The 21,837-nt window shown below is 49.7% G+C and overlaps 2 protein-coding genes across 8 annotated transcripts in view; one reads left to right on the top strand and one right to left on the bottom strand.

Annotated features, from left to right (window-relative positions):
• The window catches only part of ARMC8 (armadillo repeat containing 8), a 91,979-nt gene extending 86,302 nt beyond the window's left edge, over positions 1-5,677 (top strand). For 3 of the 6 annotated variants that reach the window (XM_080672038.1, XM_080672041.1, XM_080672042.1), the window contains 2 exons: positions 164-257; positions 3,282-3,963. In XM_080672038.1, coding sequence (XP_080528164.1) covers positions 164-257; positions 3,282-3,315 — 128 coding nt within the window. In that variant the 3' untranslated portion in view covers positions 3,316-3,963. Of the gene's footprint in view, positions 1-163; positions 258-3,281 lie in introns of all 6 variants that reach the window. The other 3 variants (XM_080672037.1, XM_080672039.1, XM_080672040.1) reach the window with 1 other exon arrangement.
• Positions 1-21,837, bottom strand: part of NME9 (NME/NM23 family member 9) — a gene marked incomplete at its 5' end in the record, with an annotated part of 30,248 nt that overhangs the window by 2,242 nt on the left and 6,169 nt on the right. Inside the window, 9 exons of one of the 2 annotated variants that reach the window (XM_080672045.1) lie at positions 8,133-8,520; positions 10,422-10,558; positions 12,085-12,239; positions 13,203-13,295; positions 13,594-13,676; positions 16,297-16,372; positions 17,490-17,606; positions 19,439-19,510; positions 21,220-21,323. In XM_080672045.1, coding sequence (XP_080528171.1) covers positions 8,474-8,520; positions 10,422-10,558; positions 12,085-12,239; positions 13,203-13,295; positions 13,594-13,676; positions 16,297-16,372; positions 17,490-17,606; positions 19,439-19,510; positions 21,220-21,323 — 884 coding nt within the window. In that variant the 3' untranslated portion in view covers positions 8,133-8,473. Of the gene's footprint in view, positions 1-8,132; positions 8,521-10,421; positions 10,559-12,084; positions 12,240-13,202; positions 13,296-13,593; positions 13,677-16,296; positions 16,373-17,489; positions 17,607-19,438; positions 19,511-21,219; positions 21,324-21,837 lie in introns of those variants that run through there. The other variant, XM_080672044.1, reaches the window with a different exon arrangement.

Below are 21,837 nucleotides of genomic sequence, written 5' to 3'. Positions count from 1 at the left end.
CAAGCCAGAGGGCATCCATACACAGGGAGAGAGGAGGCCAAGGCAAAGAAGGGGGGACAGTGAAGAACTCTGGTAAAGTAAGGCTCCAGGTTGTTGATTTTACACTAAGGTGAGCAACTGTCTGGGTCATGTGCCCAGTAACCTGTTAGCTTTAATCTCTTAGGTTCACAAGAACGCCAGGATAAATTACGAGACATGGGCATTGTAGATATTCTACACAAACTGAGTCAGTCACCAGATTCAAACCTTTGTGACAAGTGAGTATCGAAAGGGCCTGCTTTGGGGTACATTGGATCCTCTTATGAAGAATTTTAATTGCTTAGCAATTAACATGGCCAAACTTAAAATCTTTTAGATTCTTGGATTCCCTTTTTAATTTTCTGTGAGCCAACTGTGTGATATTTGAGTAAGAGGTAAACTAATAATTAGCAAATTAATAAAGATCCTCATCTTACTCTGAATTAACATGAGTCTGGGCTGTCTTAGTGGGTATCTAGAAAGGATCCAGAGGCCATTCCTTACATTCCTTTAATCATTAGAATAGAAATGCATGTGGCTTTCTGGAAAGCAGAAAGGAAGGCATTCATTAATAAAACATTGCCTCAAAAGCTCCCTGAGCACTGCCTTTTGCCTGCCTGGCCTGGCTGCTGGGGATGCAGTGGTGACCACTGAGGAGTCCCTGTTGTCAAAAGAGCTCACCCTTTCTTGAGAGAGGCAAGAATCATAATCAGAGATCCCTCTAACCTCAAAATAGTCAAAAGTGTTCTTCCTAGCTGTGTGCACTCCCTTATGACGCAGCCTTCACTTTCCAGCTCACTTCCGTGCATAACAATGACTACAGCAACGAACATCAGCTCTCATCTCCAGATTCTTAAGCACAACCTAAGCCCTTCATGGCCTGGCCCTGCCTTTCTCATCCTGTACGTTCCCCCTCCAATCCCATGCCCACCCTACCTGCCCTCTCCAGTATCACATCTTCATCTTGATTCACCATTTCAGTCTCCTCTCCTCTGAATCCCTCTTCATTCAGCAATTGTTTGTTTTTTAATACTAACCTCTGCCAGGCACTGTTTTAGGCATTGGTAATATAATGGCGAATAAAATTAGTGAAGTCCTTGCCTTCATGGCACTTACATTCTAGTACAGAAGATGGACAGTAAGCAAACAAATATGGAATATGAGAGCAGGAAATGAGATTTACTGTGAACAAAAAGCAAGTTGAGGGACTGGAGAGTAAGAAAATTTCTGTTCACACAGATTATTCAATAAAGGCCTCTCTGAAAATGTGACATTTGATCAAAGACCTGGATGAAATGAGTCTGCCAGGCAGATGTTCAGAGGAAGAGTGTTCCAGGCAGAGGGGACAGAAAGTGCAAGGCTCTGAGGCAGTAATGAGTTTGACATGTTCAAGGAATAGCAGGAAGACCACTGGGGTTGGAAGAAATGAAACCAGGGGGAGAGAGATAGAAGGAGGCTCAGGGAGGAGGTGGGGAGCACGTGAAGGGCCTTGTAGCCAATAGTAAGGCCTTTGGATTTCATTCAGAGTTTAATAGGAAGTCATTGGAGAGTGTTGAGCAAAAGAGACATTATCTGATTTGAATTTTTAGAAGATCCTTCTGGTGGCTGTGTAGAGAATCATCTGTAATAGAGCAAAAATTGAAACAGGGAGACTAGTTAAAGGCTATTGGCCTGTGCATAAGAGATGAGGGTGGTAGTGGTAGAAGTATTGAGAAGTGGTCTGATTCAGGACTTAATCTAAAGGTAGAGCCAACAGGATTTGCTCAGGGATTTGATATAGGATGTTAAGGAAAGAGAGAAAAAGAAACTGCCTAGAGTTTTAGCCTGAAGTAACTGCATAGTGGGTTGTCATTGACCAAGATGGTGAAGAATATGAGCAAAGTGGGTAGGGATAGGGAGATCAAAAGTTCTTGTTTGGGCGAGTCAATTTTGCGATGCCTATTAGATAAACGAGGGACTTGGAAGAGTGGGGCTGTGCATATATATATGGTCATTCAGGGGTAGGATGTAGTATCAGCCATAAACTTGTTTCTGTAGGAAAATTTTCTTGTAGAACTCAACTCAACTTAGAGACAGTTTGAATAGAGCTTTCTGTTCCGATGTGTTGGTCTATTTGTAACTATCATCTTTATAGAGTCTTAGATAATTGCAAGAATATCCCTTAGTATACCACTTTTAAAACTATAGATTATATCTATTACTTTGCTATATAGAAACTGCACTTGAGGCCAGCTTATTGCATGCCTAGTCTACATGGTATACTTTCATCAGCCAATAGTAACTGAAAATGTTAGTCTTTTCTCCATTAACATAGAAGGGAAGACCATTGCTAAAACCTGACTTCCTAATTCCCACAAGCTCATAACAGGAGCAGTAAAGGAGGCCTCCTCAGTCCTAGCTCAAAGGAAGACACCTTTACAATGATCAGGATAGGTCAAGTCGCTGCCCACATTGCATCTTTTCCTCTCCAACTAGTTACCTTCTTTCCCAATCATAATAAACGCACATCCCACATTGTCAGTGTCATCAGGAGAAGATGTGGATGAGCTTGTAACCCGTTCTGAGGCATTGGAACCATGACAGCCTCATCCCATGAGCTCCCGGCCCCTTCTATGCACTGTTCGTCAGCACCTAAACACCTTCCTGGGTCCATTTCAGTTTCCCAAACCCTAAGCTTCCTCCCCAGTGTCCTGTAGCACTAGGTTAGTGGTCGGCAAACTCATTAGTCAACAGAGCCAAATATCAACAGTACAATGATTGAAATTTTTTTTGAGAGCTGAAAACCGACTTCTGTGCATGGGCCACGAAGTTTCAATCGCACTGTATGTGCGCGCCCGCACGTGATATTTTGTGGAAGAGCCACACTCAAGGGGCCAAAGAGCCGCATGTGGCTCATGAGCCGCAGTTTGCCGACCACTGTACTAGGTAAAACCTGCATGGCAATAGAACATAATTCCAGGTCCGAGGCAACTCTATGCCAGTGACAAGGAAAACTATAGACTGTCACTGGGCTGCAGCAGGTGTAAGGGCTAGAGCAGCCCTGTCTAAGGGAAACCACAGAGAGGAACGGAGCCAGCCTGGTTTGGAAGTGTCTTCTGACTGCAGAATTCTGCCCCTGCAGGCAGGTGCCCAGCTGGGCTCACCCAGTTTCCTTTGGGGAATCTAACATTTTAGACTTCCCTCACTACCATCTTTGAGCCACAGGGTTTTCCCCCTTATTAATACTTCTGAGATGATGGCTAACAGGAACTTTGTGATTTCAGGGCCAAGACGGCGCTGCAGCAGTATCTGGCGTGACGGGAGCACCCGGGGCACCCGCGAGCATCCCACATCCTTGGTAAAGGAAGTACAGGAACTAGCCTCATTTGATTCCTTCTATTTGCACACGTCACCTTGGACTGCAGGGAGCTGTTTTGCAAAAGCAACTTGGTAGGCTTAGATCTCAAATTCATCTTGAGAACATATTTTTGAGGTAGTAATTTCCTCAGAGGACTATTGTGTTTTGTTTTGGGGGTTTTTTCTGAGCTACCTGGACTCTTTATTAGAACAATCAATCATTTTCCTTTGGACCTACAATTTTTTGCCTATGCTGCAGCCACTTTGTGAGTGAGAATGAGTGTGTCTGTGCATACACAAATGTATGTGTACATGTGTGTGTGCACATGGGTCAGGATGAATGGATGTGTGTGTGGGGGGGGATACCTCAAAATTTTTTTTCTTATTTTGTGTGAAAATCTCTTTTCTACAGATTTTCCAGGGTTTAAGCATTGCTTGCTGTATAAAATAACTTTACTGAATTATATACAGTTTGAATGAAATGTTATTTTAAAAACAAAACAATTGTTAAGTGTTCCATAAAGGTTATGTTGAATTTTGACCAGATGAATATTTGTAAGTAAAAAATATATGCATTTCTGAACCTCAACTTACATAGATTTTCTTTATAAAAGAACAAAGAAAAAAAAAAAAGAAAAAGAAAAGGTTGGCTATAGTTGGCCTGAATAACAGGCACGATATATGGTGCTGTGCAAAATAGTGAGCATCTTACTGCCGTCAATATCAGCCTAATTCAATAAGCTCTCAGACTTCCAGGTCAGATGGACAGGGTGAAGGAGAGTGAGGGGACAGAGTCACCATAGGTTTTTTGAAACATCAAAGGAAAACATAACTACTGATAGTGGAAGCCCAGCCATAACTCTGGGCTGCCCTTGGCAGGGCTTGGGCATGGAGCGCCTCCTAGCTGCCCTCAACCCTGCCATTGGTGCAGCAGTTTCTGGCAGGATTTAAACCAGTCACAGAACCTTGTGCTCAAACTAAAGTAGCTCATCACTTCCTGGAAACAAAGTCTGGTCACCTTGTGCTGCCTGAAGCAGCACACATCGCTGTGAAACTCCGGAATGCTCTTCAGACCCATCTGTGGAAAGAAGCAAAGAGCAGGATAGTGTGGAAAGCTGTTTTTCTCTTCGCGACACTGCTATTGAGTGTCCTTTTGTAAAATGAAATAGGAATTTTAGTGAGAGATGGAGCCAGAACTTTTCCTGCAAGAAGCCAAAAACACTGAAGTTAGAGAGAAGGAAAGGGACTCTCCCTGGGAGGACCGAAGAGGAGTCCTTTCCACAAGCGAGTGTGCTTGGTCCTTCTGCAGCCCTCAGCGTGGCGCCTGCTCCACCTGCCGGGTCAGCTTCCAAGTGAACTCAACCAAGATTGCTCTTGACTGAAAGTAGAACCAGCCTTCCTTTCCCTTTGTTAAAAGACGGTCAAAGGCACTGTGGCAAGGAAGGGAGTCTGCGGCCAGAAGCTTGCCGTGGGTGCATGCCACACAGGGTCCCGAGCCCACCAGCCACTCCTGATGAGGTCGCACACATCGCGGGCACCCGCCACCAACCTGTACCTTCCTTGGAAGATTCAAATATGTTTGATTGCAGATGAATGTTTTTAAATGTATTTAACGCAATTTTTCCTGTTCTCAACCTGACCACGCGAGATTCAAACACAGAGATTTCCAAGTTGTTACTTTCTCAAAACATCATTGATTTAAAAATCTGTCCCAACAGGCATTTGGGTTTTGCGCAGCTGTCAGTGTGCTTATGTGAGGACTTCCTTGCTTGGCACTTGTAACACAAAACAATATGGAGTTGGTATTTAAAAGTACCAGGTAAATATACAGAAACCAATAACGAATTGCTGAGACAATCTTGAACCCAGATAGCATTAGGAAGCTAACAGCCCAATGAAATAACACTTTCACACTTAAACTCTGTGGATAAATCTTGCTTGTGGCTATAAACAGATGATCAAAGAAAAAGTGCTTTACTATAATTAACTTTTCTGGTTTCAATGAAGGAAATGTATTTATTAAAACAAGCTGTTTGCTGCTCTACACAGGTGCAGTGTTCTGTCAGCAAGAGGTGGGAGGAATGGGATGTGATCTTGTGTCTTCTCCCAAGTTCTTAACTAAGCTTCTCGCTCTCTCTAATACTGCATTCTGTTTCTCCTTTTGTGCCCTGATTGTAACCCAAAACTTATGAACTAGAAAAGAATGTCCAATTTAATGAGTTGCATTTTTTTCCCTTGAGCACTTTATGTGGAACAATACGTGTTCTCCTGGTAGTGTTTGAATGATATGATTTTAACACATGCTAATAAAAGCCAAGAAAGATCATGGCAACTTCTATAAAGGAGTCTGTTTTCCAAATGTCTAGAACGCTAGGAAACATTAGAAGATAATGTGTACTGGCTTCTGCAACCTGTGATTCTTGGTGAATGAGAAACTAGGAAGTGACTTCGCATTTCAGAGGGGGTAGCTGGTGTCACTACAGCTTCCAGGGGCCTCTGCAGCAGTCTGGGGGCCCCTCTCCTCCTGGCCTCCTGAAGGCCAGCAGACCCTTTACAGGTGGCCACTCCCAGCCACCAGGATCCCCCCAATGTTGTGTCCCCCTCCGTCCTTACCTCTTCCCCTTCGTATGCCACCTGGACTTGGGCCCAAAGCTTGGCAAATAACCAGCTGCACAGTGCACAAGCCGCCTCTGTCCCTCTGCAAGGACCCACAGGCACGCCACTCCCCTGCTGTTCTTGTCCCACCTCTAGAATGTAGAGAAGCACCTCCTATCTCTTGGTCTCACTAGAAACAGGAAGAAAGCCAAGGACACCTGCTCCAGAGCGTGAGGGGAAGATGGGGAGGTGATTGGCAGGCGAAACTTGGAATTGAGGCCTGAGAGAGAGGAGTCAAAGGGAGACTGAACCTAGATCCTGATGGAGAGTCGATAGGGCGTAATCCCAACTCCTTGCCACCTGGGATAGAGGCTGGTGCTGCCCCAGCCCTGCCCCTTTCCACTGACTCCCTGATTGCTGGGCAAGGAGGCATATGTCAGTTCCCAGCATGAGGGGAGTTTTGATCCATGACCTAGCTTCAGAGGAAGCTGAGGGACACCCCAAACCCAAGGGCCAGATGGGCCCCACTTGAGCCACCTGCCTTAGCCCCTCTGTCAGCAGCCCGGGCTCCTGACCTTGTCTGCTAGGCACTCAGCCCTCTTGCTGAGAGGAACCTCCCTCTCTGTCTCCATGGGGCTGGGGCTGCCCTCCACCCTATCAGGTACTCACACCCCAGATAGCAGCCATCCTGCAGCCCCAGGGGGGTTTCTTCTGTCAGAGGAAGCCAGGCCCCGTCTCTGCCAAGGAATTCTGCCCACAGAGAGTGGGCTGACACTTTAGCCAAGCTCTGGGCCCTTCTCTCCTCCATCTCCCACCACCTCCATTCCTCTGCCATGAACCTTCCGGATTCTGGGAAAAATGCCCTACTGTGTAAAGGAAGGAAGGGTGTGTCAACACTCCTCCCACTCTGGCCCTGTGACCTAGGGCCCCCCATTTCTCCCCCGACCCTGCCATTCCCAGCTACTTCCTGGGAAGGCTTAAGATGGTCACAGACACCAACACATCCTCCTCCACCCAGGCTCAGTCCTCGCCTACTCTTCTCTCTCCCCTACTTCATTTCTCATCTCTCATCTCTCCAGTGATGGAAGATCCTTGGCTTCCCAGCTTCTGGGGAGATCAGACAGCTGTCAGCTGGGTGTACTCCTAAGCCGCTCATTCAGAGCCACACAGCACCCATGGTGTGGAAAACCAGGCCTAGGGCTCTGGTGATTCTCCAAGGCATTTGCCAGCTCTCACGTGGGCACAGAGCAACTGAGTCCCCCTCTTGAGCCCACTCCCAAAGGGAATAGCACATCCCCATGATGGGCTAGGGGTCCGGCGGTCTGCAACAGTGGGTTCAACTTTCCTGACGTGCCCCGTCAGGGGGGGCTCCGTTGTTTCCCACGGGGGCCTGTGCGGATGCTGATGAGCACAGTGGACAGCGTGTTTCCATTGGGAGGTGGCTCAGGTCTCCGCTTTCATGCAGCTCAGCTCAGCCTCTGCCTCCAGTGCCAGCACCGAAGGCAATGCACCCGTGAAGAGCAGTCTTCTGGGGGCGAACTGCCCGTTTAAAGAACTTCAAGTCAGAGGAGCAAAGTTCTCTGGAGAAAATCAGCAAATGAGAAGGAAATCGCTGACATTGGCCTTGTGATGCCGAAGAACATGGCCTTTTGCTCACTCCGAGAGGAAAGATGATGCCTGGGCTTAATGAATTTACAAGTAAACCAAAGAGCAAACTGGTAAGAGGGTGTGGCTGTGCATGTTAATATTCATGGGGTAATAATAGTTACTTTTTACTGAAAACCGGTGTCCCTCGAGGGCACAACCATGGAGGGAGGGCAAAGTCAGGCAGTTCCGTGAAAGCTGGAGGCCACCAGGTCCACGAGGAGCTCTCGGGTTTTAAAATTAGGCTTTAGCCAGAATCTAACCCCAAAAAAGTGGGGGAGGGGAGCATCAGGAAAATTAGATGATCCTGGCTCCAATGAAACCCCAAGCATTGCTTCCGGAGCCCCCGGATTTACTAAGGACCCGGTGGCAGGCCTGAGGCATGCAGGACTGCCCGTGTGGCATGGACAGGCAGCGTGAGGGCTTAAGGCCAGGCTTCACCTACCTGCCTCCAAGCCCGGGGGCCTGGCAGTGTCGTATCTAGTCCTGTTGCACTGCTTTCAGGTTCATAGTTACCAGGTTAAGCTCTGAAATTGTTTAATCCATAAAGTAGATTTATTCCAGTGTTTATTGGGGAAGTACTGTCCTGTGTAACTCCGTTTCCCCCGAGACAACACAGCAGAGTACAACTAATGTCTGCTTATTTTGTAAAATTCCAGAAATAGCCAAAAAGAAAAAGTATATGTGCTATATACTGTTTGATAAGGCAGGAAACTATATTTTATTATTCATGAAAGATAGCTAAACTAAAAGAAATTGGTGCTCAAAAGAGTAAGATCCGATTCTAGAGCTTTCCTTATGCGCAGCAGATGGGAACGCACTGACATTTCACTTGCAGGCCACGCCCTGGGTCACGTGCTGCTGAGGCAGCACATCCATCTCAGTGCACATCCTCAGGGAAGGGAAGCACCACTCCTTTGTCGAGGTCTGTGGGACGACAGATGCTCTGTAGGATTCCTGAAACAGCCCCGTCCCAGTCCTCTGTCCCACACACTGTCCACCAAGAAACAGAGGAAAAGGGGTACTAGCTACATCACAGACAATAAAGTTGGGGTCAGGGTAGAAGGGACGGCTAAGAGAGGTCCTGATGTGTGTGTGAGGGACCAGGAATTAAAGAAGAAAATGAGTAACATGGGTTGAGCGCTTAATATGTGTCAGGCACCAGGCTAAGAACCTGGCACCCCTGGTCTCCTTTCGTCTTCACAACAGCCCTATGAGGAAGATCCTTATTACAGAGGTATTATGATGGGGCTAAAAGGAGTCTGTCATTATCTCCATTTCACAGACGAGGAAACTGAGGACCAAAAAGGTAAATCATTTTCCAGAGGCTATTCAGCTGGTAAATAGTGGAGCCAGGATTCAAACCCTGGACTACCTGTCTTCAGTGACCTTGACCCTTGCCCCTTAGCAGAAAAAGTGCTGGGTAAGTGGGAAGCACACTCAGCTCCTGACAACTAAAAAAGCAGGACACATCAAGAAACGGGCGGAACATCAGCACCCTGTGAGGCTGTGCAAAGCCATGCCTGCAGGAGGCTGTGCACTTTTTCCTGGGATGGGATCTGGCCTCAGCCCTTCTGGAATTCTCCCCCCATACTCAGGATCACCTGGGGCCCAAAAGCCAGCCTCATGATCTCCCAACACTCCCCAGTGGCCCCGATGAGTATTCCCCAGCCAATTCGCTCTCCTTATACTTCAGTCTTGGACCTCAGGGAGACCTGCTTGTTTCCAATTGCCCCTCCAAAAAGGACACCCCTGTCCCATGACCCTGGGGACACAAGGAAATGCACCGGGGGCTCTGGGGCGGGTGTCAGAGGAAAGCGGGCCCCACAGTGCCACCAGAGCTCCTCCCGCAGGGCCACGGCTTTGAGGAATCGCAACTCGCACTCAGGTGTGTGAACTCGGTACTTCCCGGGATTTCTCGACTCCCTAGAATCCATTGCACACTCAGCTTGCCCTCAGCTGGCAGGGGCCACACCTGTCCTACTTTACCTTGCTCTCAGAACACCTAATCTTACTTGGCTGCATTCAGATCTTGAGAAAACGAGGAACATAGCAAACATTTAGGTAAATATATTAGTTAAAACCCAAACATTTGGGCACACGGGTTATCACCATTTCAGATCTGCATGGGGCCTTCTCCCAAGAATCCCCTCCCCACACCTCACATCCTTTGCTTTTCCCAGGATATTCACGCCCTGGTCCCTTCAGGCTCAAACTAGAACCGCAGACCTCGGCAGCAGGAGCAGGGCCAGGCCTGACTCTCCACGTGTGGAATGGGGTAAGTCCTGTGCGCTCTGGACGTCGTAGGTTTCTCACCCATATTTGGAGGTGATGACCCAGTATGCTTTTCCCAAAGTGTGGGGGCGTGGGGGTGAGGGATACGAGGGTGACAGAGCGCCCTTCTGTGTAACCCTCTGCTCAGCAACCTCACCAAGGGCCTAGCATGGGGCCTGCAGAGAACAGGGGAAGTGAGGGGATGACATCTGGCCACTCACTGGCTTGGATGTAGGCTTCCAGAAAGTTCTATCTTCCCAGTGGTTTCCACAGGAAAATGCAAAGAAACTTTGCAATGAAAATATGGCTCCAAAGTAAGAATGCCATAAGAAAATGTAATGAGATTTAACAGCAGCACTCTTACTCTGCACATTCAAGCAGTGAGGACTGCGGCTGCAGCTGTATAATGGCTCCTGTCTGAGCAGGACCTTATCAGATTGGAAACTTGGTTACCACACGTCATTATCCGCCCCTCCTCCCCGCCCCTTCCCCCCCCCCCCCCCCCATATATTCACTAAAGATGAATGAAGACCAAACCTGCCTGGATGACTTACCCAGAGAGGCTTCCGGGTCATGGTCTGCAAACGTAAAGCTGGGGAAGAGCAGAGCCAGCTCTCGGCGGGCGTCCTCTGCGTCCCGGCTCCCATGGACCGCGTTAAAGGGCTCTTCGGTGCCGTACTGAGCGCGGAGACTGGGAGCATTGGCAACATGGACAAGACACAGTTGTTTCATTTGAAAGAGAAATGTTTTGCTCTCTAGCAACATGGTCACCAGCTACCAATGGGCACCCTGCATTTCTGCGAAATGGCTTTCTCTCTGTTGGAAATGCCAAGAACAGCAGCCAGGGTGACAGGAGCGGACATCTGTCCCGCCAGGGCAGCATTCTGGGCACACTGCCTGGTACTTCATTTCACTTGTGCCACAGCCCTGGGAGGGAGACTCTGTTTGAGCCCCAGTTTCGGAATGGTGTGAGTCCTGGTGGAAGCACAGGGGCTGCCCTTTTACTGATGTTATAACCAGGGGCTGGCGCCTGCTAAGGGCTTCAGATAGGTCTGCAGAGTCAACCCCTCAGTAGCCCCATCAGCTAATGCTAATGTTGCTAGGACTTCCTGCGTGTCAAGCACTGTCCTAAGTGCTTCATACATACAGGGTGTCCCCCAAAAATGTATACATACTTTAACAGCTGACAGCTCCATTTTGAAAGTAAAATGTATTTTAGTAAACACTGCCTTTATAATTATTCAAAGTGTGTGTTACATTTTTGAGGGACACCCCATATATATATATGCTCATTTAATCCTCACATCAACATCTGAGGCAGGTCCCATTATAGCACCCATTTTTCAGATGAGGGAATCGAGGCAGAGATTAAAGCATGGCCCAAGGTCACACAGTAAGAGGAAGAAGAGAGATTCTGAAATCTGTCTTTTAACCATGACACTCCATAGCCCCCTTGATAGTTGCTCAGGTCCCCGTTTTACAGATGAGAGAACGTGGACTCTGAGAAGGGACGTGCCTGAGTATGTGGTAACCTCGGATTGAGCCCTGGGCTGTCTTGCGCTCGCCCAGGCTGCCTCATATATGAATGTCCCTGAAGGGACAGCTACAAGGTGCAACCTTGGTTACTTAGCCGCTTGCTCATTTCTTTCCAGTTGGCTGGGCCGCTCACAGCTTCAAAGGAAAGAAAGACATGGTGCCTTTGGCATTGGTGGTGTCAGGCTAGAAACACACAGGGGCGAGGAGCAGACCAAGGACAATATGCAGAACAGCGTGCTCACGCTCAGGACACCCAGGGAAGGGAGTAGGCGTTGAGGGGCTGGAGTGCAGTGCGTATTCCTAGACCCCATCCAGGCTCTGACTTGGCTGACCTGGGGCAGGGGGGGGGCTGGGATCTGTGTTTCCTGGGTGAGTGTTGCAGGTGGTCCGGAGACCACTCTTTGGGACCCTCTGGCTACAGAGAACAGTGAGGCCTGGGTCCAGCAGCAGCCTTCAGAATTGGGCAGAGGAGGCGGTCACAGGAGGCAGTCGGCGAAGGGCAGGGGACTGGATCAGAGGGTGAGGATGTCAGGGTCTCCCCCAATATATAACAGAGGGGTCGTGGCCATCAGAGAACTCTCTGTGTTACCCACAATTCGGGGCTGAGCATCAGGCAGGGCTCTCCGCTTCCCCGGATGCCGGTTCTGAGATGGATGTAGGGACCCCAGCTAGTGACATCACCTGTCAGGCTGCTCCCTCCTGGCCACGTGCGGGTCACAGGGTCCCATGAGGGCTCGCCAGGCAGTGGCAACATCCTCGGTGTCCTCAGTCCTGGTGAGGATCAGGAGGTGGCTTGGCCCACTGCACATGTGATGTACCAGCTTCTCAAATGCCTCCTGGAACAGGGAGGGGAACGGCCCGAGGGTCAGCAGGGCCTGTCCCACCCACAGGATGGGCGGGGTCCGTGAGCAGCCTTGCCGCCAGCCAGCATGCCCGTGAAGGGCCCCTGGGAGGGGTGGTGGTGATGCCCCCCACACCCAGAGGAACCAGGTGTAAGCGAAAGGCAGGAAGATGAGACTGGGTTGACTCATTTGAGGTTGAACATGAGATTGTAAGAAATTAGGTAGGGGCAGTTTTTAAAATCACATATGTGGAAATCCTGTGGATGCTGGGTAACCAAGGGTGGGGTGTAGTTGAGACTTTTTTTGTATCTTTGTTTTTTGGGTTTGTTTTTGTTTGTTTGTTTGTTTTTTGGGGGTGGCAGTACTTTAGAATCCTTCCTCTTCCTTCAAGTAACACTCTCTGGTTTTCCTTCCTGAACAGCCCTTCCCCCATCACTTGGCCCTAGTCTGGCTGACAACCATAATGTCTGTCCACACCCCCATACCTCCCATGCACACACACCTCATCTAGAGGGAGGGCTGTGACCAAGAGAGGCAACCAGCTCCTTCCTCCAAGTCCATGAGCCAAGTAGATGCAAAGGGAGGTGGCGAACCCGAGTTCAACGGCAGCACCCCAGCACCCAAAGTGACTGTCCCTGAGGTTTCGCTCCTGACATTCCCTACAACTGTCTTGGTTCTTCTCCCCAACACCTTCTCATTCAACTCTTCAATTCCCAGAGTTATGGAGTATCCTTTCAATAAATCCCTTATTTCATTACTTAAGGTAGAGTCCAAATCTCTTCCTGCAGCCAAAGCACCTTCACTGAGACAGCGTCATTAGTGAACCAATTAACAGCTGACTCCTGTTATATTCTTGTTCTTCATAATACTCTATTTTCTCCCAAACTAATAACCTGTAATCATACTCGGAAGAGAAGAGATGGGAGTGGGTTGGTCAATGGGAGCGGACGAGCTGACCTCTCCAGCTCTGTGTTGGTAGAAGAGTCGCATTTCTGCCTCCGTCATGGTCCTCTCTTCACTCATTAAAATGTCAAACCCAGCTTCCTGGATCTGCAGAATATACACACACATTCTGAAAGGGTAAATAAAGCCCAGATTCCCATCTAAATGAGTTGAAAAGTAAAAGATAATAGAAAAGGCAACATTAAAAGCAGTGGAAATCCTCATCTTTATCATATCTTTCCTGCTTAGATTTTTTAATTTTAATCTACTTAAATGGAATTTGGGTTAAAGCTCCTTAAAAGCGTTCTCTCCCCACTAGGAAGGACACTGCTCCACGTTGCCCACCCCTGTTTTTCCACCAGAGGAGACCCGAGGACAGCCTGTGGGGTGAGTGTTGTCTCTGTACCTTCATGATGATCTCATCAGTCTTCCCGTGGCCGACGGCATCTGGTTTAATGATCGCCAAGGTACAGGTCTTCTCTGATGAAGCTGCAATAAGCCAAGGGTGGTGCTGTCAGACGCTGGGCTCATCCATCTTGGAGGCTCTCAGGAGGCCACCTGCAGGGACCACACAGCCTCTGCGCACAGCTCCCAGGGGTCCCTCACCTGGCCTCTGGCTGTGGCCCTGCAGACCTGGACTCTAGTGGGAGCACAGGTCTGGCTCCAGACCTCAACCTCAACCTGGCTGCAGGGGACAGAGACATGCCAGGGACACAGACCTGGGAGGGAGGGAGGGGGAGGGGAGGGAGGGAGAGGGGATGGAGGGGGAAGGGGCAAGGAAGGAGTGGGAGGAGATCAAAGACTCCCCAGGAACAGAAACCCAGAAACAGCTGAGAGAGGAGGCCTGCAGGGGGAGGAGGGCGGAGCCGGGGCAGAAGCAACGCAGGCCTGGCTACTCCTGTTCCTTCCTGTCACCCTCTCATGATTCCTGGCCTCTGACTGCTGACTGCTGTGTTCTCCTCTCACTCTGCGGGCTCCTTTGCCAGTGCTTCTTTCTTACTTCCCCGGCACGTGGCCAAGGCGGGCTGCCCCGGGCCCTGAGTCCACATGACCCTTCAGCGTCAGTACACATGACCAAGCTGCAACTCTCTAGTCTCCTCTGCCTCAGTCCAGCTTCCCCGGAGAGAAGCCCAAACTGGCCAGCGTGTTGTTTGCAGCTAAGGCACCAGGCATAGCTCACTGACGTGTCTACTGACTGGCTGCCCTCTGGTCAGTGTCCAAGGGTCCAATCAGCCGTGACACTGAGGGAGATGCCACATGACCACAGTCCACTGCTCGGCTGCCGGAGCTGTAGGGAGCCCGCTGTCCAGTCATGAAATCTGCCCTGTTGTACTGCTGTTCATATGAACGTGGCCTTGGGGAGCAACCTCTACTCTCCACAGACTCTGTGTCCTCCTACCCAGTGGTCGGCAAACTCCTTAGTCAACAGAGCCAAATATCAACAGTACAACGATTGAAATTTCTTTTTGAGAGCCAGATTTTTTTAAACTTAAATTTCTTCTAACGCCACTTCTTCAAAATAGACTCGCCCAGGCCGTGGTATTTTGTGGAAGAGCCACACTCAAGGGGCCAAAGAGCCACATGTGGCTCGCGAGCCGCAGTTTGCCGACCACTGTCCTAGCCTCTTTTCTGTTCTCAACTTTTACATCAGTTGTGTTGCAATGAGACTTGACAATACCCAGAAATCTCATAAAAAGTGTACTGCAAGGCGTGAATTATTTGAAGCAACAACTCTACTCATTTTTCTGTGAATTCCACTTACAACGTCCTATGAGCACTTAGACTTTAAGGGACTCTTACATAAATGTCCTTATACATTGACCAGGGAGTGAGATCAGCTCAGAGGTATACGGTGAGAAGAGAATTGGCCAGAGCAGGGGCCTGGAGAACTCCAGCTTGAAAAGGGAGTAAAAGAAAAGACGCCAGTGAAGGGGAGGTTGAGGAGAGGCCGGAGACGTGGGGGGAAACCGAGAAAGGCCGTGACCAAGAGAAACCAAGAGAGAAGAGGCTATGGAGAAGGAAGACATTGCGGACGTCCACGTCTAGGAAGATGCTGTAGGACGTGACTGGGAACGGTCCCTCAGATTTGGCATGAAGAAGGTCAATGGTGCCCTGGGCAGGAGCAGGTTGGGGGAGCGGGCGGCAGCTGCCGCAAGTGAGGTGGCCCCAAGAGTGCAAACAAAGTTCTGGAAGCTCAGAGTGGAGGAGAGGAAGGCAAGGGCAAGGACAGGATTTTGCATTGTTTTCTAGGCGGAGAGATGGATTTGAAGGAAAATAAGGGGGAGGGGACTCACAGGAGATAATCCAAAAAGGAGGCAACAAATGTGTCCTACAGAAGTCAAATCGACGATTTTTCTTTTCACACTGGAACCATCTTGCTCTCCTAAACTGGGTCTCTTTCCTTGTTAGACCTCAACTCGCACATCCTCATTACCCACACACCAATACAGCCTTTCTACTTCGTGCAATCATCGACTCTTCCTTCTCTTTCCAGCGCTGTCCCTGAACTTAGGCCTGGCTTCCTCTGGTGTCTCAGTGGCCTTCCTCCTCCCCAGCCACGTCCTGGCTGACTTGGGCCTCTCCCCACACTGTCAGGAGGCTCGGGAAGACCTGCCAGGCAGGGCAGTGTAGAATCCCGAGTTGTACTTGGGGAGCAAGGGCAGAGGGTGCAGGGCCGTGGGGAGAGAAGGTGTTCAGCTGACTTTCTGATATTTCAGAAAAAAAGGTGAGAAAAAAAAGAAAGACACTTGAGCGCTTTAGCTGAAATAAGGACTAAGGAAACATCAACATCGTTACTTTTACAATATTAGTGTTAATAGCCTCCACTTTATTACATGGAGCTCTTCCTGGCGCCTGGTAATTGCCATGGAAGTCACACTTGCTCTATTTGAACATGATCGGAAAGCGGTGAAAAGTGCCCAACGTGCCATTAAAGGACAGAAAGGAGATATGAAATGATGCTGGAGGTCAGGTGACCGGAGGCAAAACATTTTATAAGTTCCCAGAGCTCAGGTGGCTCGATAAACTGACTACTCGTATATTTTTTAAAAACACATCAAGTCGGAATCTGCTTTGCCTTTTTGGCCTTGCTGGTTGGCTGGGCACTCACCCACGTCCGCGTCTTCGCCACCGTCCTTTCCGTGGGAAAAGCGTTCCTCTTCCTCAGAGAGAGCCTCATCTTTGATCTGATACAAGTTGGTCATGAACAGAGGTCGTTAGTTAATTAAAATGACCACAAGATCTTCAAAAACCCGCAAAAACCCCAAAAATAAAGGTTCCAAATACAGAGCAACAAAAGGGCCAAGATGATCCGTCTTGGGAACGAGGAGGTCCTTGCTAGTAGGTGTGTGATGGCGCGGGGAGGGGGTGGTGAGAGTGTTTGGAGACAAGGAAATCCGTGCTGAGCTTAAGGCTCACAATCTGCCTGTTTTCACAAGCATCGAGTACACATACAGAGCTGGCAACGGAAGAACTGAAATGCGAGTAAATATGAAGCGATTGCCTACACAGTGCGGGGGAGGAGTACAGAGAGAGCACCAGCATTTGGGATCATCTTTCTTGGGGGAAATTGCCAGTTTCCTGGGGGGAAAGTATGATTCGATTCCTGTCCATTCTACAAAAACAGGACTTTGCCCTTTGGAATTGAATGTGAGAACTGGAACAATGAAAGCTGAGCATGAAGGCTCTTTGGCAGGTGCTCAGAGCACCAGGAAACGTCCCTCTCTCTGCCACAGGTATGTCGTTCTTCGGAGGCAGCCAGTTATTTATGAAAAACTCAGCCTGTGTTATGGGGGAAATAATACCTCAGAACCACAGGCTGTTTCTCGTGGTCCTGACAGAGCTTAATTTCTAAGTTCAAGACACGAGCCCTCTGGATCACCAGTAAGACTTTCAGGAATGCGAGGTGAGGGCGGCAGGTCACCAGGAGAGAGCTCGCCCTGAGGCTGGACTCCGCCTGCCCATGTCTCGATCCCATAACTTTAATTTCATTTCTGACTTCGTTGTCAGTGATCCAGAAACCCTGTGAAGAGTGGAAGTAGGGGAGGAAGAGAGATGGATAAAGAAAGTTGAAGCGCTCTGGGTGAAGGGACAGCTTTTAAAAGAAGGCTCCACAAAGAAGATTTCAAAATGCACATGTCAGTGGGGCCTAGTGCTCTCCCTGAACTCTCAGCGAGGACTCGGGTGGGCATTTAATGAAGCTTCCAGCTGACAGGTCCAGGAAAACTAGTGGGAAGGGGAGGGAATGGCAGGCCTGGAGCACGCCCTGAGTTTGCTGCTTGCAGGAGTGACCGACCTCCTTACCACTTTCCGTTCTCTGCCTTCAGCCAGCACCTTCCTCTCGGCCTCCAGCTGGTCCAGGATGGTTTTCTGCAACAGGGGGGCGTTTGCTCCTCTAACCACAGCCACCAGTTTTCCTCCCTGCAACAGGACAGATGTGCTGCTCAAGCCACATGAAACTCAGGTGCTCATCTCTTCAAGAACCAGTGGGGGTGTCCAAAAGCTTTGTTTAGGAGTGTGCCCAAGGTCAAGGTCAAGGTCCATCGGCCACAGGCCTACAGCCTCCATCCACTTCTCTGCCTTCTACCCCAGGGCACACTAGGATGTGAGTTGCCTATACTTGGCTCATGCACTCAACACGTATCTATTAAGCACTTAATCTGTCACATGCCCTCATGTCACAGTCACGGCACTCCACACACCACACACACCACCTATCACACACTCACACCACCTATCACACACTCACACACCACCTATCACACACTCACATACCACCTATCACTCACACACCACATATCACACACTCACATACCACCTATCACACACTCACATACCACCTATCACTCACACACCACATATCACACACTCACACACCATGGTTCATGGTTCAAAGACCATGAACTCTAACACGAAAAGACACAGTCATGCCCTCAGTGAGTGGGGAGCCGAGTGGGGGCAGAAAGGTGATCGTCAAACAATTACAATAGAGCGAGGTCATTGCTTTAATGGGGGTGTACAGGATGCTTGGAATTCCGGGCAAGACTCGATTCCCAGCTCCATCTGGGAGGTCAGGTGGTATTTGGGGTGAACCTGAGTTTGCTGCTTTCACTTGTTCAGCAGCGTCTATGCGTATGACTCAGAAAGGAGTGGCCAGGAGAGAGCAGTTCGCAGAGAGTGGGTTCCCCTCCATTCCCATCCACCCCTGAGTGGACCACCACGGTGTGAGGGCCGCTAGGCACATGTCCCAACACAGCTGATCATATGATGCTTCCATCACTATGGGCTCAGCAAGCAGACCACTGTGGGGTGATCCCTTTCTGCAAATGCACCCCATGTCAGTTTGGCTGGGAGCACACTCATCTTAGCTCCTTCCCACGTCTCCCTCCCACCCACCCACATTCCATCCTATAACTTCAGTCTCCCTACTAAATCTCACGGTGCAAATGTTTTATCATAAGCTCCTGATCTGTAATATTTGCAGTGCTGAGGGGCCCAAATGTTCCCAAACTAAACAACCCTGGCCTGGCTATCAGGAGGCCTGGGGGGTGGGGGGGGGAGAGACCCCAGTTTCCCAGTATAAGGAGGGGGCTGGACTGGGTCAGGAAGAAGATATCATTCAGTTGTCTTCAGTGCCCATCAGGAGACCTAAACCTAGAGAGCCAGGAGTGACAGGGGCCCTGGGGGTGTGGAGATGGATGTCATACCAAAGGCATCGCACTTATCTTCAACACGCTGCCCCGCTTGGCTGTCCTCAGTAGTCCCTCTCATTTCTGACTTTCCGTGAACGACCTTCACATTTCATGGTTACACCGGGTGCATGCAGAGCTCGTCCGCCCATGAAGGGTACTGGGTGTGCTGGAAGCTCCCCTCCACGGAGCAGAGCATGGGAAGCTGAAACTGCTCTGAGTGAAACCTCAGTCGGAGTGTCCACCAGCCAGAAGCAGCGTTTCAGTGACTCCTGTTCTCTCCCCTGCACGGCCCGGCCGGAGGCTGCCCCGCTCAGGTGACGCCCCGGCCGGCCGGCGAGCAGGGCCCAGGCCTCCGGGCCAGTTGGGGCCTGCATTACCAGGACTTCAGGACATCGTCCTCAGCCGAAATGAGAAAGGCAGTCAAGGAGAAACCACATCACGGGTTTGGATCAGTGTGACCCCTTGGTGACTCCCAGTGAGAATTAATGCCGTGAGACTCGCCCATCTGAACTCCAATGATCTGCAACCATCCAATAGTCCTGGTTCTGAAGACGTACTTACTGCATAGAACAGGAAGGTAGGCTCACACCTCCCGCGGTACTTTTCGAGGACGTCAAGACAGTCTGCCTCCGCCTAAAGAAAACAAGCTGTCAGCAGGTCCCTGGGCACAGTGGGTACAGGGGCATGATGTCAGGGTCTGCACAGGACAATCCACACGTACACGGCACTCCACACACCACACACACCACCTATCACACACTCACACCACCTATCACACACTCACACACCACATATCACACACTCACACACCACCTATCACACACACACCACCTATCACACACTCACACCACCTATCACACTCACACACCACCTATCACACACTCACACACCACATATCACACACTCACACACCACCTATCGCGCACTCACACACCACCTATCGCACACCCACACCACCTATCACACACACACCACCTATCACACACTCACACCACCTATCACACACTCACACACCAACTATCACACACTCACACACCACATATCACACACTCACACACCACCTATCGCACACCCACACCACCTATCACACCCACACCACCTATCACACACACACCACCTGTCACACACTCACACACCACCTATCACACACTCACACACCACATATCACACACTCACACCACCTATCACACACACACCACCTATCACACACTCACACACCATATATCACGCACTCACACACCACCTATCGTGCACTCACACACCACCTATCACACACTCACACACCACCTATCGCACACTCACACACCACCTATCACACACTCACACACCACCTATCGCGCACTCACACACCACCTATCATACACTCACACACCACCTATCACGCACTCACACACCACCTATCGCGCACTCTCACACCACCTATGGCGCACTCACACACCACCTATCACGCACTCACACACCACCTATCGCGCACTCTCACACCACCTATGGCGCACTCACACACCACCTATCACACACACGCACACCACCTATCTCTCACACACACACACACACACACACCACATCACATACACTCCCCGCAAACATACATCACACACACCGTGACTGCCCTCCCCAGGTGAAGCCCTGACTTGCTTTCATGCTTCTATTGTTTTTTCATCAGAATCCTAACAACTGTCCTGTCAACATGTTGGCAAAAATTGTTGGCAGTCGTACTTTTTTGAGGAATAAAATGAGGAGGAAACAGTGGTTTCCCCTGCTCCCCACCGGCTACCCCTCCAGCACAAGGAAGCTCACTAAATCCTGCTGCTGCCACGACTGGCAGCCTCAGGGGCGGAAGGGCCTCCAACTGCCCCGGTGTCTGAGAAGCCTCCCCGCGGACATTTCCTCCCCACACCCTGCAGAAGCGTCCAAACCGACTCCCAAGAGCGGGAGGAGCCAGAGCCTTTGAAGTCAAACTTGTTGCGAGATTAGTGTAGAGCCCATCTTCTGTGTTCAGTCTTTGCACCTCCAACCATGGAGTGTCTCTTGCACACGTCCATTTCCATACTCCAAGTTCCCCTTTGCAGAGCGGAGGATAGAAATCTTGAAACCCTGAGCTCTGCAGGGGAAACTCCAGAGTTCAGTGTCTGTGAGCTCAGAGGGAGCACGCCCGTTGGAGTGACAGGTTCTGTCCCTGCAGCCAGAGTGACTCAGCGAGGGGCTGAGGCAGCATGACAATAAAAAACCCACAGTGGATGCCTTTTCAGTGCTCTGAAAGGGAGCTCACACTTCCTGTTCCTGTGTTTAAATGTTTCCATTTTCTTACAATGTGTGTGACAGTCGCTGAGAGAGGATCTTACCAATGCAAAGTGTAGAAGGTCCAGGCCAACCTCGATCCTCATCTTCTGGAAGAGGCTCAGCACGGGCTTGCAGGGGCCACACCAGCCTTGATAGACATCGACAACTGCGCGGAACCAGGAAAGAAGCAGGGAGGCTCAGTGAGCCCCAGCGTCCATGTCCGGCAAAGTTTATACCCACACATTCTACCTCCCTCAGATGGATGTCGTTTGCAGGGACACTAATGGTTACAGAGATTTATAATCCCGTCAGAGTATGAGCAGGTGTGGAAACACAGCTATCCCTCATTCTTAGCAACTCATTGTCCTGAATTCTAAACACAATGAAGTAGTGTAGGGTGGGAAATCATTTACTTACCATGATCCCTTTACCATAAGGAATTTTCAGGCTACGTGCAGACCTAGCCCAGAGTGGCCCTCAATAAATATTTGAATGGACTGAAACCGTCTATTCTAAAAGGAAGAAGCCACTGTAGGTGACCTGTCAGCATACAATCAATTCTTAGCTTCTTTCATAATAAACAGAGCTTTGACCTTTTCCCCTGGTGAATTACAAGAGACTTGCTTTGGGTAAAGGAGAGTTTTGTTCACTTTAGAAAGTCAATACTGTTCTCCTGGAAA

This window comes from Plecotus auritus, assembly GCF_963455305.1.
Source record: "Plecotus auritus genome assembly, chromosome: 6".
In the NCBI taxonomy this organism is placed as follows: domain Eukaryota; kingdom Metazoa; phylum Chordata; class Mammalia; order Chiroptera; family Vespertilionidae; genus Plecotus; species Plecotus auritus.
Note: the sequence above shows the minus strand (reverse complement) of the source record. Positions and strands in the feature narration are given on the sequence as shown.